The 16,508-nt window shown below is 35.5% G+C and overlaps 1 protein-coding gene across 6 annotated transcripts in view; it reads right to left on the bottom strand.

Annotated features, from left to right (window-relative positions):
• The window catches only part of Tcerg1 (transcription elongation regulator 1), a 59,040-nt gene that overhangs the window by 19,597 nt on the left and 22,935 nt on the right, over positions 1–16,508 (bottom strand). For 4 of the 6 annotated variants that reach the window (XR_008721848.1, XM_055622585.1, XM_055622588.1 and 1 more), the window contains 9 exons: positions 15,769–15,969; positions 15,179–15,291; positions 14,241–14,329; positions 8,636–8,796; positions 7,284–7,340; positions 7,080–7,146; positions 6,026–6,076; positions 4,546–4,681; positions 3,684–3,773 (listed from right to left, as the gene is read on the bottom strand). Coding sequence is in view for 5 of the 6 variants with exons in the window: in XM_055622585.1 (XP_055478560.1) it covers positions 3,684–3,773; positions 4,546–4,681; positions 6,026–6,076; positions 7,080–7,146; positions 7,284–7,340; positions 8,636–8,796; positions 14,241–14,329; positions 15,179–15,291; positions 15,769–15,969 (965 nt within the window). In the remaining variant the exon portion in view is untranslated. The remainder of the gene's footprint in view (positions 1–3,683; positions 3,774–4,545; positions 4,682–6,025; positions 6,077–7,079; positions 7,147–7,283; positions 7,341–8,635; positions 8,797–14,240; positions 14,330–15,178; positions 15,292–15,768; positions 15,970–16,508) is intronic. The other 2 variants (XM_055622586.1, XM_055622589.1) reach the window with 1 other exon arrangement.

The following is a 16,508-nucleotide window of genomic DNA, read 5'->3' as shown; positions in this document are numbered from 1 at the left end:
TTTCTTTCTTTCTTTCTTTCTTTCTTTCTTTCTTTCTTTCTTTCTTTTCTTTCTTTCTCTCTCTCTCTCTCTCTTTCAAGGTACTAGAAAGAATTCTGTATTCCTTCATTTGAGGTAGTCCAGACCAATGTTATGAATTACTGAGATAAATATCATAAAAAATAAGGGTTCTCTTTTGCTTATTAATCTCGCCTTAACTCACACCCAGCTTTCCACAACAGTTACAATTAGAATAGATACATTTTAAAAGCGATTCCTAGTTAAGTTCCTTTTATACAAATAAGCAAAAATACAGTATTAAAAGACTACACTACCTAGGCCTTTTAGGTAGGTTTTTGAGATGCTGGTGACATTTCTTGACCTTCGTAACTTACGTGCATACATGTTCATCTTGTAAATGTTCACTCATTTTTGCTTTTTCTGTGTATCTTTTTTTTTTCTTTCCATAAAATAAGTTTACGGGGCTAAAGAGAGGGCTCCATCAATAAAGTGCAAGAGTGAGTACCTGAGTTCAGATTCCCAACACCCACAGAAAAGCCAGAAACAATGGTATACATCTATACCTAGGGAAAGGGGGCCCAAAAGGATCCATAAAATTTGCTGGCTAGCCAGTCTAGCCAAATCAGGAAGTACCAGGTTCAATGAGAGGCTCTCTGTCAAAAACCAAGGAAGACAGTGAAGAAAACACCCCACATTGACCTCTAATCTCCATTTGCACATACATGACTCAAACTTATACATCTTATCTACAAAAACATATACAAGCTTACTAAAACATGACACTTAATTATCACATCAGCATGGCCTAGATGCATTATTCTAAATAACCATGCTGATACTATAATCGGAACACTGTCAATCTTCTACAGCTATGAATAACAAGGTAAATTAAGAAACAACTCATCTAAATATTAGTCATCTACACCAGAGCCTAAGCCCTGCTGTGTTCTGTAAAAACACTATTTTACAACATATAATAAAAATTCTGACCCTTTATGTTACCTTTCATCTAAAACAAGATTAAAGGAGACAAATCATAAGCTAAAATGTTTGGTTCAAAACAAAGAATGAAATTTTAGATTAAGACCTTAAATAAGCTCGCTCTCTCTCTCTCTCGCTTCCTCTCTCTTCTCCTCTCTTTCCCTCTCTCTCTTCCTTTCTCTGTCTCTGTTCCCTTCTCCCCCCTTCCCTTAATAAATCTCCTACGTGGAACCGAAAAAAAAAAAAGACCTTAAACAAACGTCTTTTCAGTCAAAGCACAAACTAAGATAGTAAATCATGATGTGCCAATGTTAATGAGCACCTACTTCATTTTTATTCATATGCAAATAATAAAAACCAAGTACTTAAGACAGACAGTTGTACTTGAATGTCTAATATGAATTCTCTTTCCTCTAAGAACTTACACTACAGTTTTAAGAGCATTTCCCTGGAACGCATGATCTCCACAAAGGCTCTGTGTGGAACTGTGTTCTCTCTGCTGTACAACAACTCTAGGAAAAAGCTCAACTTCTACCAACTCGCCATGCTCCAGAGGTTGAAGAGCTGGAGTCGTAGTATAGTTCTTAGGTTTCACTCAGAAAATGGAACACTTAGCAACACAAAGATGTGACATAAATTAAGTCTTCTGGGTTTTTTAATAGCTATTGATCTAGACACCACACAGAGCAAGGAACAAAACTGCTGCCCTTACAGTTTACTTCCTGCGGGAGAGAAACAATGGAATTTTTATTATTTACATTTATTTCTCTCTCTGTATATATGTGTACCTGTATGTAAGGATGTGTGTGGGCATGTATGCCACAGCACATGTATGGAGATCAGAGAGCAACCTGCAGGGACTGTTCTCTTTTTCCACCATGTGCATCTTAAGAACTCAATTCAGCTGAGCCACCTTGTCAGCCCAAATCTATTAATTTCAGATAATTAAAGCTATCAGTATTAGTAAAAAACCATAACAAAACCACAACAGACCCACAAGGCAAAGGAAATAGCAAACACCAAATGTGCCTGCCTTATTCAAGGACTGTTGGTGTGGCTATAATAAACACAAGAGAAAAACTTCAAAAGGTACATAGGAATGACTACATGTAAAACAGTCCATATCAAAAGAGTCTGTTTTATCTTAAATGAAATGGGGTGCACGAGACAATTTTAAGAATAGCAATTTAATGTGATTTCTTTTACCTTAAGTTACTCTGGCTAGTATGTAGAAAACTTTGATTATAAAAGAACTAGAATAGTAGAAAGAATAAAAAAGAAAGGAAGAAAGGGAGCTACTGAAGAGAAAAACATGAAGGTTACAAGAGTCAATCTTAGTGGCTTAGATTAGGGTAGTAGTGGGAAAAACAATGAGTGAGAAGCTAGAGTTACAGAATGTTTGGGAAGTAGATTCACTGAATAGAACCAGGAAAAATAAAGACTCAAGTTCATGGCTACAATAACAGCACATGGAAAGAAGGAGCAACCTTCTTTCAAGTTTTAGACTCTGTCTAAAAAAGCAAAACAAAACAAAACAAAACAAAAAGCCAAGGCTGAGTTACAGACATTGATAGGGCCATTATATGAGATGATCACATGTGAATAGTCTTGAACAGTTTAAGGAAATACTTCAAAAGAAAATTAAACAGCTACAAAGCTTAAAATGAAGATGCAAACACACTTGGATAGAGAAGTTGTTCTCTTGTAAGTATCAAAGCAGACACTACAAATATTCTCTATTAAGGTTCATAAGTAGGTTTGCATGGAAATGACAGAACTGCTGAGAACTATTCCAACCATTACACCATAAATATTCAAAATGAATAGCACTGTTACCAAAAGAAACTTCACAGCTCAAGTATACTATGAGAATGTGATTCAAATACTCACCAACTTACAGAGATCAGTGACCAGATGGTTCAGATAATTTAATAATTATATAAACTGCAAATATGCAATACTTTAGAGCATGAAGCAATTACCATGAGGTAATAGTATCGCCTAATCATCATGGGAATGACAATTAGTAACAAGGTGACTATTTCATGCAACTCTAATTCAGCAGAAACCTTGAGGAGACCATCATTTCCCTAGTTAGGAGATAAGCACTTTAACACATACTTAGACATGCACGTGCGGCACGCATGAGATACAAACATGCCAAGCACTATACCTCCACAGTATTTGCACAGACATTCGGGCTAGGAAAGCAATAAACAGTGGTCATGTCTGCTGGGAATTACAAATGGGTGTTTTTCTTTTGCTTTTTCGTTAAACCGTGTTTTGCTATTTTTTTTACTCTAAATTTACACCATTTGCACAAATTGATAAATGCATTAGAAATAACTTTTAAAACCACTGCAGAAATAACTTCATTAACTATGAGGCACAAGGAAAACATGTTCATAACAGTAGCAAAAGCTACTTTTTTTTTTTTAAAGGGGAAAAGCCTCCACAATGACCCATACCTGACTAAGCACTGAAATGTGAAAGTATGTTGTGAAGTACTATTGAGAGAAAAACATGGTGGCTTAGTTTGAACGGTATGCTGCTGCCAGATGTGCTGGGACGTGCTTTCACTCCAGCCAAAGAGAGCAGTGGCAAAAGGACTACAAGGGTAGCCAGCCTGGGAACGTCTGTCTCAAAACTTATATATTCAAATTCATGTAAACGGTTAGCTTCATTGTTGTATTTCCTTTTACCTGTTTTCTTTCTTTAGGATTAAGAAGCAAGTACCGAGGGTCAAATACTATCTTGTGCAACTCCTTCTCCCATGTTGAAAAAGCAGACACCTTTAAAATAAAAAAGAAAGCATTGCCTCATAATTAACTCTAGAGCAGAAGGTCATAATTTTGCTTGAAATCTACAGGGCATCTGTTTACAAAGGAGACATTAAAACCACAGTGAAGTCTCCATCATAATAAATGATAAGCAGCAGGAGGCTAGCAACAGCAAATTTCCACATTAATTGGCTTTGACCATTTCTTTGTCATAAAGAAATCACACTCCATTGCTCATTAAAAATAACCACTACTGTGTGACATTTTAAACTTAATACATCAGAAAAAGCCTTGAAGATTTGCATTTTGATTTCACATACTAACTGCAATATTGTGATTTAAAATAGAACAGTTTACTTATTCAAACACATTTGTGAATACACTGAAAGTTTCTTTCTTAGTTAAGCTTTTAATATCATAAAGTATCAGTTCTTTCACCAAAAGTCATTCTGTAGATATTGTAAGAATTCATATACACCTTACCTATCCGAAGTAGTCCGCAATTCTGTAATGTTAATACTCATACATGTTACCAAAATTATATAACCCAACAAATGTTAAATGTTATTTGCTCTTAAAAGGACAGCACAATGTCACTTAGTCAAACATGAAGCGATAAGCCAAGGAAAATGCCACTTCAAAAAGTGTACAGTAATTTAACAGGTTCCCTTATCCTTCCCACCCCCATTTAGTGAGCACTAACCTTAGACTTGACCTTTTAGCAAGACATATTTATATTACTTATATAAAACAGAAATATCTCCCCCAAAGATTGTTTTCTGACCCCTCTCTCTAGCAGCATGTCCTTGAACTGCTTCATTCGAGCCTCCAGAGGGACAATGGCCCTTTCTCGGGCAGCTTTAATTTCAGCTTCCATGGCAGCTTCTTTCTCTGAATCAATGTCTTTATTATCATCTCTCCTATAAAAAAATAAACCATAAGGTGATATCAATACAACTAATACAAATCTTAACAAGTTCTTAAAATCAGTGGCATTTTCAAGGCACTACTAAGCAACATATTTTTGACAAAGCAAATCATCTTGAGGATCTCAAATAAACTATACAGCATAACTTTCATTCTAATAATAAAAAAATTATAATGCATTTTCAATGCCACAATGGCTGTACTGGTTTTAAAGAGTATATATACACACATATATATATGTGTTAGATAGACAGATAGATATAGATATATAGATCCATGTTTTAATGTGCTGTCTCTTACTCCAGTTAATATAAGGTGAACAAAAACTATGCTTACTAAAACTATGCTAGAATCAAATATAACAGAATATATTTTTAGTTCTTGAAATGATATAGAAAAAGCATTTCCCAAAATACTTATTATAAATTTATAAAGTATTTTAAAATCAACTAAAAATTATAAAAAGGTCTTACTTAGTAATTTCAAATATGTAAGAATAAAATTAATTAAAAAAATTAAAAGTATCTTCTAATTTGGTCAAGTATGTGAAACACTTTACCTACCCGACATTTTTATTACTCACTTTCTGTGTGATAAGCTGAAATCTAAGTTGAAGGGCAGGTCTCAGAGAGTACCATGGGCACAAGAGTAGTTACATGGGAGTAGTAGGAATTAGAATGGTTCACCAATGACTTAACTTCTTATTTATCCAAAAATGCACCTCAGGCTAAGGACAGGCCTAGTACTTATGTGTACGCAAAAAGACTGTAAACATGAAATCAGGTCACTTCTCAAAACATATGCACTATGAAAAAGGCCTATATTTTTATAACTAATCCAAAATATAAATCAAATGTATTCAAATGTATTTGAACAGATCTTCCTTCTTAAATATGATCCACTAAGTACATTAATCTTATAAAATTGATTTTTCCTCCCTATAGTTACTGAAAATTTTAAAGCACACGATAGGTATCCCAAGAGCTACAAATGGAACTCAGACTAATAATAATATGAGAGGCAATTAGCAACTGGGGATTAAGAAATGCCTCAAGAGAAGTAAAAATTACAATCCATGACTTGTAGGAACTTAGTGAGATAGTCTGTGACCTAAGGCATGCACAGAATTAACAGGTAAAGCAATCTGCCAAGCACAATACCTCTTACTTTATTGAAAAACTACTTAAATAGTTAAAGGAGTTCAAAGACAGCTAAGAAATACAATAAAACATCCTTTATAGAATTAATACTGTCACAATACAAACTATCACTATCTATCTCAATAAAATAAATAAAAGAAAAACTTAAGCCAGGAAAGTAGGCTTTTAGCTTTGTACCTAAATAGAGAAGCTCGGGCAATCCACATAAAGGACTTCTTTGACATTCTCCTGATAAAAGCAGTTAAAAACCTTACAAAGATGTCTATAAGAACAAACAATTAAAAACAACCCAAAACTTTAGCATTACAAAAACATCTAAAATCATAGTACATAAACAGAATGAATACAATAATACATTTGGAATAATTAAAAAGCAAATGTCTTATTCTACAATTTTTACAAAAAAACATAAAATTAAATAAGCATAACTAATAAGAATACATTTGATTAAGGAATATAAACATCTATGGTGAAAATGAGAAGAGCTGCCTCAATTGCAGACTATGGAAATTATCTTTAATAAGACCGTAATTTAAGATTGTTGCCAATAAACAAACACATATTAAGAAAGCACTCTTTATAGGAGTTGTTCTACTCATCTCCTTACCACGATCAGGCTGCAGTCAATCTGTGCTTTTTCAGTCAGTACTATTATCAACCAGTGCCTAATAATGACCTTAATCTTTCTTATTTGTTGCAAAATAATAATCCCATTCACATATACCCAACTTCACTCCGCCAAAAGTAACATCACATCTTGCCCTGTTGCAGAGCTGTTTCTCAGTACTTTATAACTAATGAGGGCATTCCTAACCAGGGAGTAACGACCAGTCTCTAGGAATCTGCAAGCCATAAGCTAAGCTTATATAAGAGGACATCCATTTTTATGACATCCCTTGAACGGTGTTTGTGTAGGTTGACATAAAAGAGAAATTTTATTTTTTAATGTGAAGGAATACTAAAGTTTGTAAAAAATTAACCGATGAACTTCTAAATGTCAACTAGCTTCATAATATATATTTGCATAACCAAATATCCTGAACTCTAACTGAAAGGACACCATCTCTACATTACAAAAAAAGCTAATTAATATCAGGTCCGAGAAAGCAATTATGACTATTGTTTCCTAATCACATAAATAACACGCATTACCTTCCAATGAGAAACTGATAACCTCATCCATTCTATACTGTACATCCTCCTGGAAATGCATAAACTAGGTATTACTTACTTCCGCTTTTTTGCTTTAATAGGCTCATCTTCATTCATTTCTTCCATTAATTCTTGTTCTTCTTTAACTGTAAGACAAAAATTAATTAAGACATTGAATACACATAAGCAAGCAACTGATTTTTCAGCTTCCAATTCATCTGCTAATCATGATTGGAACACTTTAATGCACGAAAATGCTGCGATCTGCAGTCATTTCACTCACTTGCACTCATTGAGAACTGCCACTTTTGGATCGAAAGCATTGCCGGAGCCGGGTGTCCTAGCAAAGACATTCCAAACACTGTTATCAACACTTAAATGCACATATTGACAAGCTTTTAAAAAAATGTAGTCACTCTTTCATCAAACATTAAGCTAAATATGACAATTATATATTTATCTTCCCTTCAAAATGAAAGTGTCAATTTACTTTGATGTTTCCTGCCCAGCCCTTAACTTAAAATGTGCAAGTAAAACTTCTCAGTTTTAAGTTTATAAATAATTAAAACTCCCAATTCATAGAACAGATGCATGCTTATGTAATAAATCTGACTCAAATATAAAGAAAATGTTTCAAAAAGAAGCCAGAAGCAAATCTCAGACTTTCTTAGCACCATTCCCTATGATTATGAAACATCATCACCACACCTATAAAATAAATATTGCTGAAGGTGAGAGAAATGGCACCAGAGGCCAGAGAGGCAGTTACACTCATCTGCAAAGTACTTAAAGCACAACATGCCAGAACCACATCTATATACTCTACGTAAAGATCTTGGTCACTTTAAGGACCGTATCAACATTTGTTACATTATAAGTATTAAATGATGTATTTACCATGTTTCTACATTATAAATGAATATGAGTTCTATAAAAACAAAATAATTAAACATAATCTGAACTGACCTTAAGAAATATGTAACAAAGTTATACGTAAAATGTTTGTACCCAACATTCTGAAAAGGCATAGATTTAAATTTTTTTCTTAGAGGTTAAAGATTTCTATATTCAAGAAGAGGGGTTGACAGGTCTTGCAATGTTAAAACCTATGTACCTCAGCTGGTCTGGAACTCACTAAGCAGACCAGACTGGCCTGGATCACAGAGACCCAACTGCCTCTGCCTCCCAAGTGCTGGGATTAAAAGTATATGACACCACACTCCATAGGATTCATTTTTTATAGTTTTTTAACATTTTGCATTTTGTAGACCATAAAATCTTAGTAAGTAAAATGTAAAAAATATTTTGCACAATATGATTATTGCAAAATATATCACTAGTAGCAAAAAGTGCTGTAAAAGGCTGTATCTAAGGATTGTTTCAGTAGCATTAATAAGCATCAAGCTAACAGCAACAGTTCCAACATTCAGACTAACTGAAAAATATTAGGAAAGTTAAAAATGTTTTACAAAATAAAACCATACCCAAATTTTTGAACATTTTTCACATTTCTTATTTTATTCAAACCAGAATAGAAGTCTCTTTAAAAAATTAAACACTCTAAATGGCCTTTATACTTTCCAGCAAATAGTGAAAGGGGCTAAATTCAGAATGAATTCCTAATTTAAAACTTACTTAGCTTCTTCATGTCTTCCAATCCTTTTTTATGAGGGGGCTCTTGAATAATTTTGTCAACATCTGCCCTTCCAATCAAATCATCAGGTCGGTCCCACATAGAAAGACGAGTGGTGGGATTGTAAAAGAAGACCCGTTCATCACCAGTCCAAACAACACACCTAACATAATATAAAATACCATTATCCTGTGTTACAAAATATACTTTGATAGCTAAGTTAACCCTAAGGGGGGAAAAGGTCAGGCAGGTAGTAAAAAAAAGTAGAGGTTCTAATTAATTGTTTTCATAATGGCTTTCAGAACAAAAGAGAGCTGAGAGGCTACAGAAATGCAAATCAATTTGTGGTTAGAGTTTAAAACACTATTAAAAACTCTATAGCTTAAAAAGTGAACAAGTTCATATTTCTTAACCTCTGAGCCATCTCTCCAGCCCTTTCGTAGTATTTCTTAATAAGCCAACATTACTCATCAAATGTAAACATGATCTAATTATAAAATATATAAAATATAAAGGAAGTAAGGACTGCACCAGAACCCTGTAAAACACTGCAGTCCACTAGTCCTGCTTTTACAATTAGAAAACTCAAGCCATAACTTAAAGTATGAAAAGGACTTATAAGCTTAACATTAAATGTATTAAATACAGTAAGTCAAAATTTACAGAAGCAACTATAAGGAAGTAAATGGTTAATTCTACCCCTTCACAGGTTCTAGTCTGATGGTGGTTCTTACTGCAGCAGACAGCTCAAAGTCCAAAGGAAAACAGATCTCCATGACCAATCAAAAATTAATCAACACTGTCAAGTTCAAGGTAACCTAGATAACTGAAATGAGCAAAGGATCCTATGTTGACATAATCAGAGATTCCAAAGAAAGAACTCAACTTCATGAGATAAAGAAAAACATACTTGAAATAATTAAAAACAACAGTTTTCAGAATAGAAATAGAAGCAATTTAAAAGATAAGCAGGAAATTTAGAAATGTAAAATAACTGATATTGGGGGTTGGAGAGATGGCTCAGCAATTATGTGCACTGGCTTCCAGAGGCACCTGTCTCAGTGCCCAGCACCCACACATAGCTCACACTGTAACTCCATTTCTAATGGACCCAATAGACTTCTGGACCCCCTAGGCACACATGATGTGTGCATTAACATACATGAAGGCAAAAAGACCTGCACACATAAAATAAATACTTCCAAAGGCATAATGGACACAGACAGCAGACTGAATGATACATAGCTCAGGAAACTGCAAACAAAATAACTTCAAGAAAATCTGGCTGGACACAAAGAAGCAGCTGTAAATAAAAAAACAAGACAAAAATTCTGACAACAACTAGAGGTGGAGGAAGAGAATGATATAACTTGTATGAGCCAACTCTATTCCTTATATTTTAAAGATTTATTTATTTATCATTTATACAATATCCTGCCTGCATGGCAGAAGAAGGCGGCAGACCTCATTATAAATGGTTGTGAGCCACCATGTGGTTGCTGGGAATTGAACTCCGCACCCTTGGAAGAACAGCCAGTGCTCTTAACCCCTGAGCCATCTCTCCAGCCCTATTCCTTACATTTGACTCAGCTAGTTCACATATAAAAATCAACACAGCAGAAACAGAATACCATGTTCACAAATGCCAGGAAACAAGAAACACACACACACACACAAATCAACCTTACCAATCCACCTGTAGGAAAACTGCATTGTAATACAAAACTATTCTATCATAAAGATGTACATATCCTAAAACTGATTATGTCTGAGACATATTTAGTGGAAAAAAAAAACCCCACAGAAATATACACTTTAAAATACATTTTATAACATTCCTCACGCACCCAGGTATACCAAACACAACAGAGTAGAAGGTCTAGGAAAGTGTGTGTGTACCAAACAACAGAGGTTTGATATAGGTCAAATTCCATAATTTTAAACTTTATACACACTTTCTTATATGCTTTTGTTTGTTTGTTTGTTTTTCTCTGTGTAAAAGGCCTGGCTAGCGCTGAAATGACTCTGCAGAACAGGCCAGCCTCCAACTCACATCTGCTTGCCCCTTAGTCCTGAGTGCTGGAATTAAAGGCACACACCACCACCATCACCATCAGGCTTCATATGCTCTTTTTAAATGAATTCAGTTTTCTAATTGTCTAGGCTGTTACATATGATTATAAAACATAGTGGCCTTCCCCTCTACTCCCAATTTCAGGCTAACCACCTCTTTTAAGCAGAAGAGCTCCTCGGACCTACTTCAACTTTGGGCAGCACTTGGATGCCAACACAGCAAAGAGGTGCAGGGTCTTTCTGGGCTAGGCAGTCAACTATAGAAATGCTGATCTTGTGGGAAGGCAACACTGACTATAGGAGTGTCGGATGTTCTTGCTTATAAAATACTGCTTGGTGGATACATGAAAAATTCAAATAGGCAGTCTAGCACTAAACTAGAACTTGCTACTATCTAGGCTTACAGAACCAGACGAGTGTACCAGAGAGGCAAATGGGTAAATAACAGCCTACCTAGGTTAAAGGGAACCAAAAAACATAGGTATGAAATCAGGTAGAATAACTAAAACATATACCAAATTTAGAAGAAATGCTACAGTTGACGAGTGTAACATGAATAAATTAAATAAAAACCCTTTAAAGGATGAAAGTGCACTAAACCCACAGATGGCTCATAAACCTTTAAAATAAGATTTTCTAAGATGATATTCTGGATGGAATTAAGATGCTCATTACTGCTACTTGGCAACAAGGAGGCCCGAAGGGTGGCATGTAGGATATGTATGCACTGAATGGCCCAAAAGGCTGGGACTAGGAATAGGACAGATAGATGACTGTGGGTGGCCTGTAGTGACAATCCACATAGGGTAGTGGCTCTCAACCTTTCTAATGCTGCAGCCCTTTAATACAGTTCCTCTTATTGTGGTGAGCCGCAACCATCAAATTATTTTTATTACTACTTCATAACTCTAATTTTGCTACTGTTATGAACTGTAAATGCAGGATATCTGCTATGCAACCCCCGTGAAAGGGTCATTTGACCCCAAAGGGGTCATGAACTACAGGTTGAAATTTGCTGACTCAAGGGATGCATCAGACTGCTGATGTGAAAGTCTGAGCAGATTGTGATGGTGGTAGTGAAACCACAGGCCCAGAAAGCCTACACCCTCACCCACTCCCAGGCTTTTAGATCTGCCTTGCTGAGGATATCAGATTGGGAAGAGCTTGTGTATTAAATACTGATCATTTTCATAAACATGACTTTATAGCACATACGTATTTTACATAATTATTTTTAAATGAATTTCTTATCAAGTTAGTGAAACATATACACAGAAAACCATACAACCCTTAGTGATATTTCCTACACATAAAATCAACTAGAAAACAGTTTAAACTGCCTAAGCAATTATATTAGCAGTAGAATTGGTATTGACATTGTGACTTGTGTGAGAAATGCAAATTGTAATTATGCTGCCATTATTGAGAAACAGCCATTTTCACAGAAAGAAAAAAAAAAGGAAAATGTGAGACAGAGGACATATTTCAGAAAAATGGCACTGTAAGCCTGAATGGCACAAAATGCCATGAAGTCTTATTGTACCTTTAAATAAGTGTCTACCATCTAAACCTACCACATTATTTTTAAAATCGTAAGAATCCAATAGCAGCACGATTCCTAGACTCAACACTGTGAGGTATAAATGCAACTTCTCATAAAAAGGAACTATTTTTTTCTCCTAGGAAAAATAACTTAGTCCAAAACTGGAAATACAAGACAAGCCTCAACCTCTTATCACAAAGAAAAAGAAAATGAAAATCATAACAAGATGAGGACTGAATCTTGTAAGAGCCAGAGATGAGACAATAGAACAACAGTGTGAGAGTACCTCTACCAGGCAGAAACATACAGACATTTGGTAAGTCCTTTCTAATACAATCTGCCCCTTTAAAATACCAATGCTGGGGAAGGAATCTCTCCACAACTATTCAGTTAATAAAATAAAAAAGAGTTACTACAAGGACATAGCCCTGTCAACCCGTAATAATTTATAGGATCTGGTCTAGGGAGGTGCCACCTTGCACTAAGCACACACTGAGCACATAAGTTCTGTAGAGAGATGTGCACGGTAGGGTATTGAGGAACACACCTGCCACTTATCTACTACAAACTACTAACATTCTCCAAACAACAACCAAAAATGTCTCCGACACTGCAGTTACAAAGCAAAATTACTGCTGATTAAAAAACATGGATCTAGACATAAGTAAATGATCTGATTTTCAGTAACAGGTACTAACACTTACACACAAACAACTGGAAGCCTTTTGAGTAAACTATCTTATTCGAAAGATCAAACTCATACATTATATCCGATCACACTGAAGGTCTCCTTGCTATTTTTGTGGGAAATCCAGAAACAAAAGAACCTACTCAAAATTACTTCAGGCATAGCTGTTGCAGGATATTTGATCTCTTTGTGAACCCTGAGATTATGAATTGGAAAAACATGTTTATAGTTAGGGTGTGGCTCAGCCCTAGCACATATCCTTAAACGAAGAACTTTCTATTTATTGTGAACAGGTACTTGTAGTATGGCTTAAAGCACACACTTTTAATCAAAGAGTGTTCTACACAGGATTAAATACAGTTAACCCTAAGTCAAGAGGCAGAGCAAACAACCACACTGACAGGAAGTGAACATGGGAGGATGGATAGAGAGATACACAAGTAGAAAGGAGCGACATTGAGTTGAAAGGTATTTAAGACAGGGTAAAGAAAAAGGGCTTTTTCCTTCTTGAATGTGAGTGGAGTAGGAAGGGCTTTTCCTTCTGGGACACTGTCAGCTGAGTAGGAAGCTCAGATGGGAGTGCTTTCTCTGCCTCTCTCAGCCAGTAAATTTTCACCCCAGCACCTGGCTCCTAAGTCTTCATTGATAAAAAGGAAAAAAAAACTGGAAAAAAAAAATAGGGGAATGCAGTGGGGGAGCAAAGAGGAACAGGGACAGAAGCAGCAAATACAAGTTGGGAAGGACTCAATATAACAGTACAAAGCTTCAAGAACAAACAAGTCACTGTCGTATGTGCAGTGGGTAAGGCTAAATAAATGAGAGAAGGAACAGAAGAGACACTAATATGGCAGAGGGAAAAAAAAGAAAAAACAAGCCCTAGAAGAAAAGAGTTAAGTAGATTACTCCATAATTGGGTAAGAAATCATAATTTTAAAGTTCTGTAATAATCACAGTGAAAGCCTACATCTGTATGTTTATATGTACATAATAATAAATTTAAAACAGTAAACAATAAAAAGGTAAGGTCAAGATCTCACAGTGGTTCAAATACATAACTAGGAACAATTAATATCACTACAGGACCATGAAGAAAGAAAATATTTGATGGTAATTACGGAAAAGACTTGTGGCAATTGAATTTTAAGTCTGAACACCGCAATTATAACAAGCAAGAATCAAAATATCCAATAGTTAAAAAAATATCTATCTGACTTATACTTTTACGAATATTTTTCTTTCTACACAAAACTCATTTACGTAATCAGGTATAATAAAAAATAAAATTGATCAGTTAAGTACATACCACGGAGTACCAGGAATAGGAGTAGTTGCTACTGGCTTTGCCTTCTGGGCAGCCTTTTCTTCTTCAGTCATCTCTTCTTCTTTGGGCTCCTAAGGGAAACAATATTATATTTAATTAATAGCACATTACAAATGAGAAATAAACTATCATTACTAATACCTCAAATGAAAAACAACCTAAGATCTCTTGTAAGAACTGCAAAGAGGAGATTTTGAGTAGGAATGTCTAAAAAGTCCTACATTCTTGCCCTACGTTAACGGCTGAATAACACATCACTAGAAACAAGCAGCAATAAGTGGCCCTATTTCAGACCTGCTAGCTGTGTGCTTACAACAGAAATAACCAGAGTAGAGGAAATTAGAAGATCCCTTCCTTTAACATTGTTTCTTACTTCTGCTAATCTTTGTGGTACTGAAACATGGCTATAAGTGTAATCTTAGAGAATAAAAGCAGCTCTCAAAAATCAGAAGCCAGTGTTACAAAGGGACCATTCCACACTGACATGGGACAGCGCAGAGAGCAGATGAAATACACTCAGCATTTCCTAAATAGTAACTTTCATTTCTAACTTTAACATAAACTAGTCTGCAAGCCAAGAGTTTGGAGATTAGGTCCAACCTCTGACTTAACACCTTTTCTTTCCATGGACCTCAAATAAGTATAAAAAGTAAGGGGCTAGAGAAACAGCTCAGCTGTTAGAGGTGTGCACTGCTCTTCTTGGGGACCCGAATTCAGTTCCCAGTTCCCATATCAAGCAATTCCTAACTGCCTGTAACAAAGCTCCAGGGGATCTGATAACCTCTTCTAGCCTCCAGGGGTACCCACAAATACATGCAACACACACACACTTTAAAATAAAAAAATACATGTTCAGTCCTATGTAAACACTACTAAGCAAGTCAGGATGGCCCCCAAGTTACCATGTGTTGGTCCTTTACCTCCTTTATCTCCTTTATGGGCTCTTCCTTAGGATCTTCCTCCTCTGTGTCCATTGGCAATGGTTCTTCAGATGCCTCCTTAATTGGCTCTTTAATCTTCTCATCTAGTTTTTCTGTTAAAAAACTAAGACGATGTCATTCAACAGTTTTACTGCCATTTTTAATAGAACTTGCATGAATAGCAGTTGAGATGTACTGTTTCTAAGTGGTAACCATGAATACAGAGTGCCTTTCTTGGTAGAGTCACTAATGCAATTAGGAAATTCTTTAGCCTACTCCCTTCAAGAGAACACACTCTTGGTCACATGTACCATCTGCAGTGCCCATCCACAATACTAAACTATGCTGAGAGCAGGGTCTCAACACAGAGCACTCAGTCTGCCCACACTAGACCTCCAAGACCTACATTTTTTTAACTGGTGTTATCAGTCTCCATAAAGACAATATAATGATGCCATGCCTAATAACTGTAAAATGTGCAATATACATGAGCATTTAAAAACTATTTTTTAGCTTACAAAGTACAAATTTCAAATAGCATTCTACTTATTATAGTTCATACAATGTCCTGAGTCACAAAACAACTATACCTTTTTCCTTCAGTTCTTGAGGCTTTTCCCATGTTGATTCTAGCGTTCTATTATTATAATAGTATGTTTTCCCATCTGCTGTTTTATATTCAGTCCACTCAGAAACTGCTGTTGCTCCAGCTAAGGTAGCAGGTGAAGCTGCAATAGCAACCTGGGGATGTATCATGGGTACTATAGGAGGGGCCATTCCTGGTAATACACCTAAAAAAAGAATAATAAAAAGTTAGATCCAAGTATTAAATTATAATATAAAACCATGAGCTAAATCCTCCTAGTAAATATTAATATACTAGGAACAAGAATATATAAAAGAACATATAAAAGGTGACATAAGTACTACTGACTCTATTTCCTTGGTCTTTTGATTCTAAAGGCTAAATTCAACTGGATGTGGAAACTGGATCCAAGAAATTAAGAACAATCAAAAGTTTAGGTGTCGGGCTGGAGAGATGGCTTAGAGGTTAAGAGCACTGGCTGTTCTACTAAAGGTCCTGAGTTCAATTCCCAGCAACCACATGGTGGCTCACAGCCATCTATAATGAGATCCGGTACCCTCTTCTGGCATGTAGGTGTACATGCAGGCAGAATAATGTATAAATAATAAATAAATCTTAAAAAAAAAAAAAAAAAGTTTAGGTGTCCTCTGTGACAATGTTTAAATACCATGATATATTAAAAAAAGAAGTACCTTTTTTTTTTTTTTTTTTTTTTGGATTTTCACCACAGGGTTTCTCTGTAGC

The sequence above is a fragment of the Psammomys obesus genome, unplaced genomic scaffold (assembly GCF_907164565.1).
Source record: "Psammomys obesus unplaced genomic scaffold, mPsaObe1.curated_primary_1811, whole genome shotgun sequence".
In the NCBI taxonomy this organism is placed as follows: Eukaryota; Metazoa; Chordata; class Mammalia; order Rodentia; family Muridae; genus Psammomys; species Psammomys obesus.
Note: the sequence above shows the minus strand (reverse complement) of the source record. Positions and strands in the feature narration are given on the sequence as shown.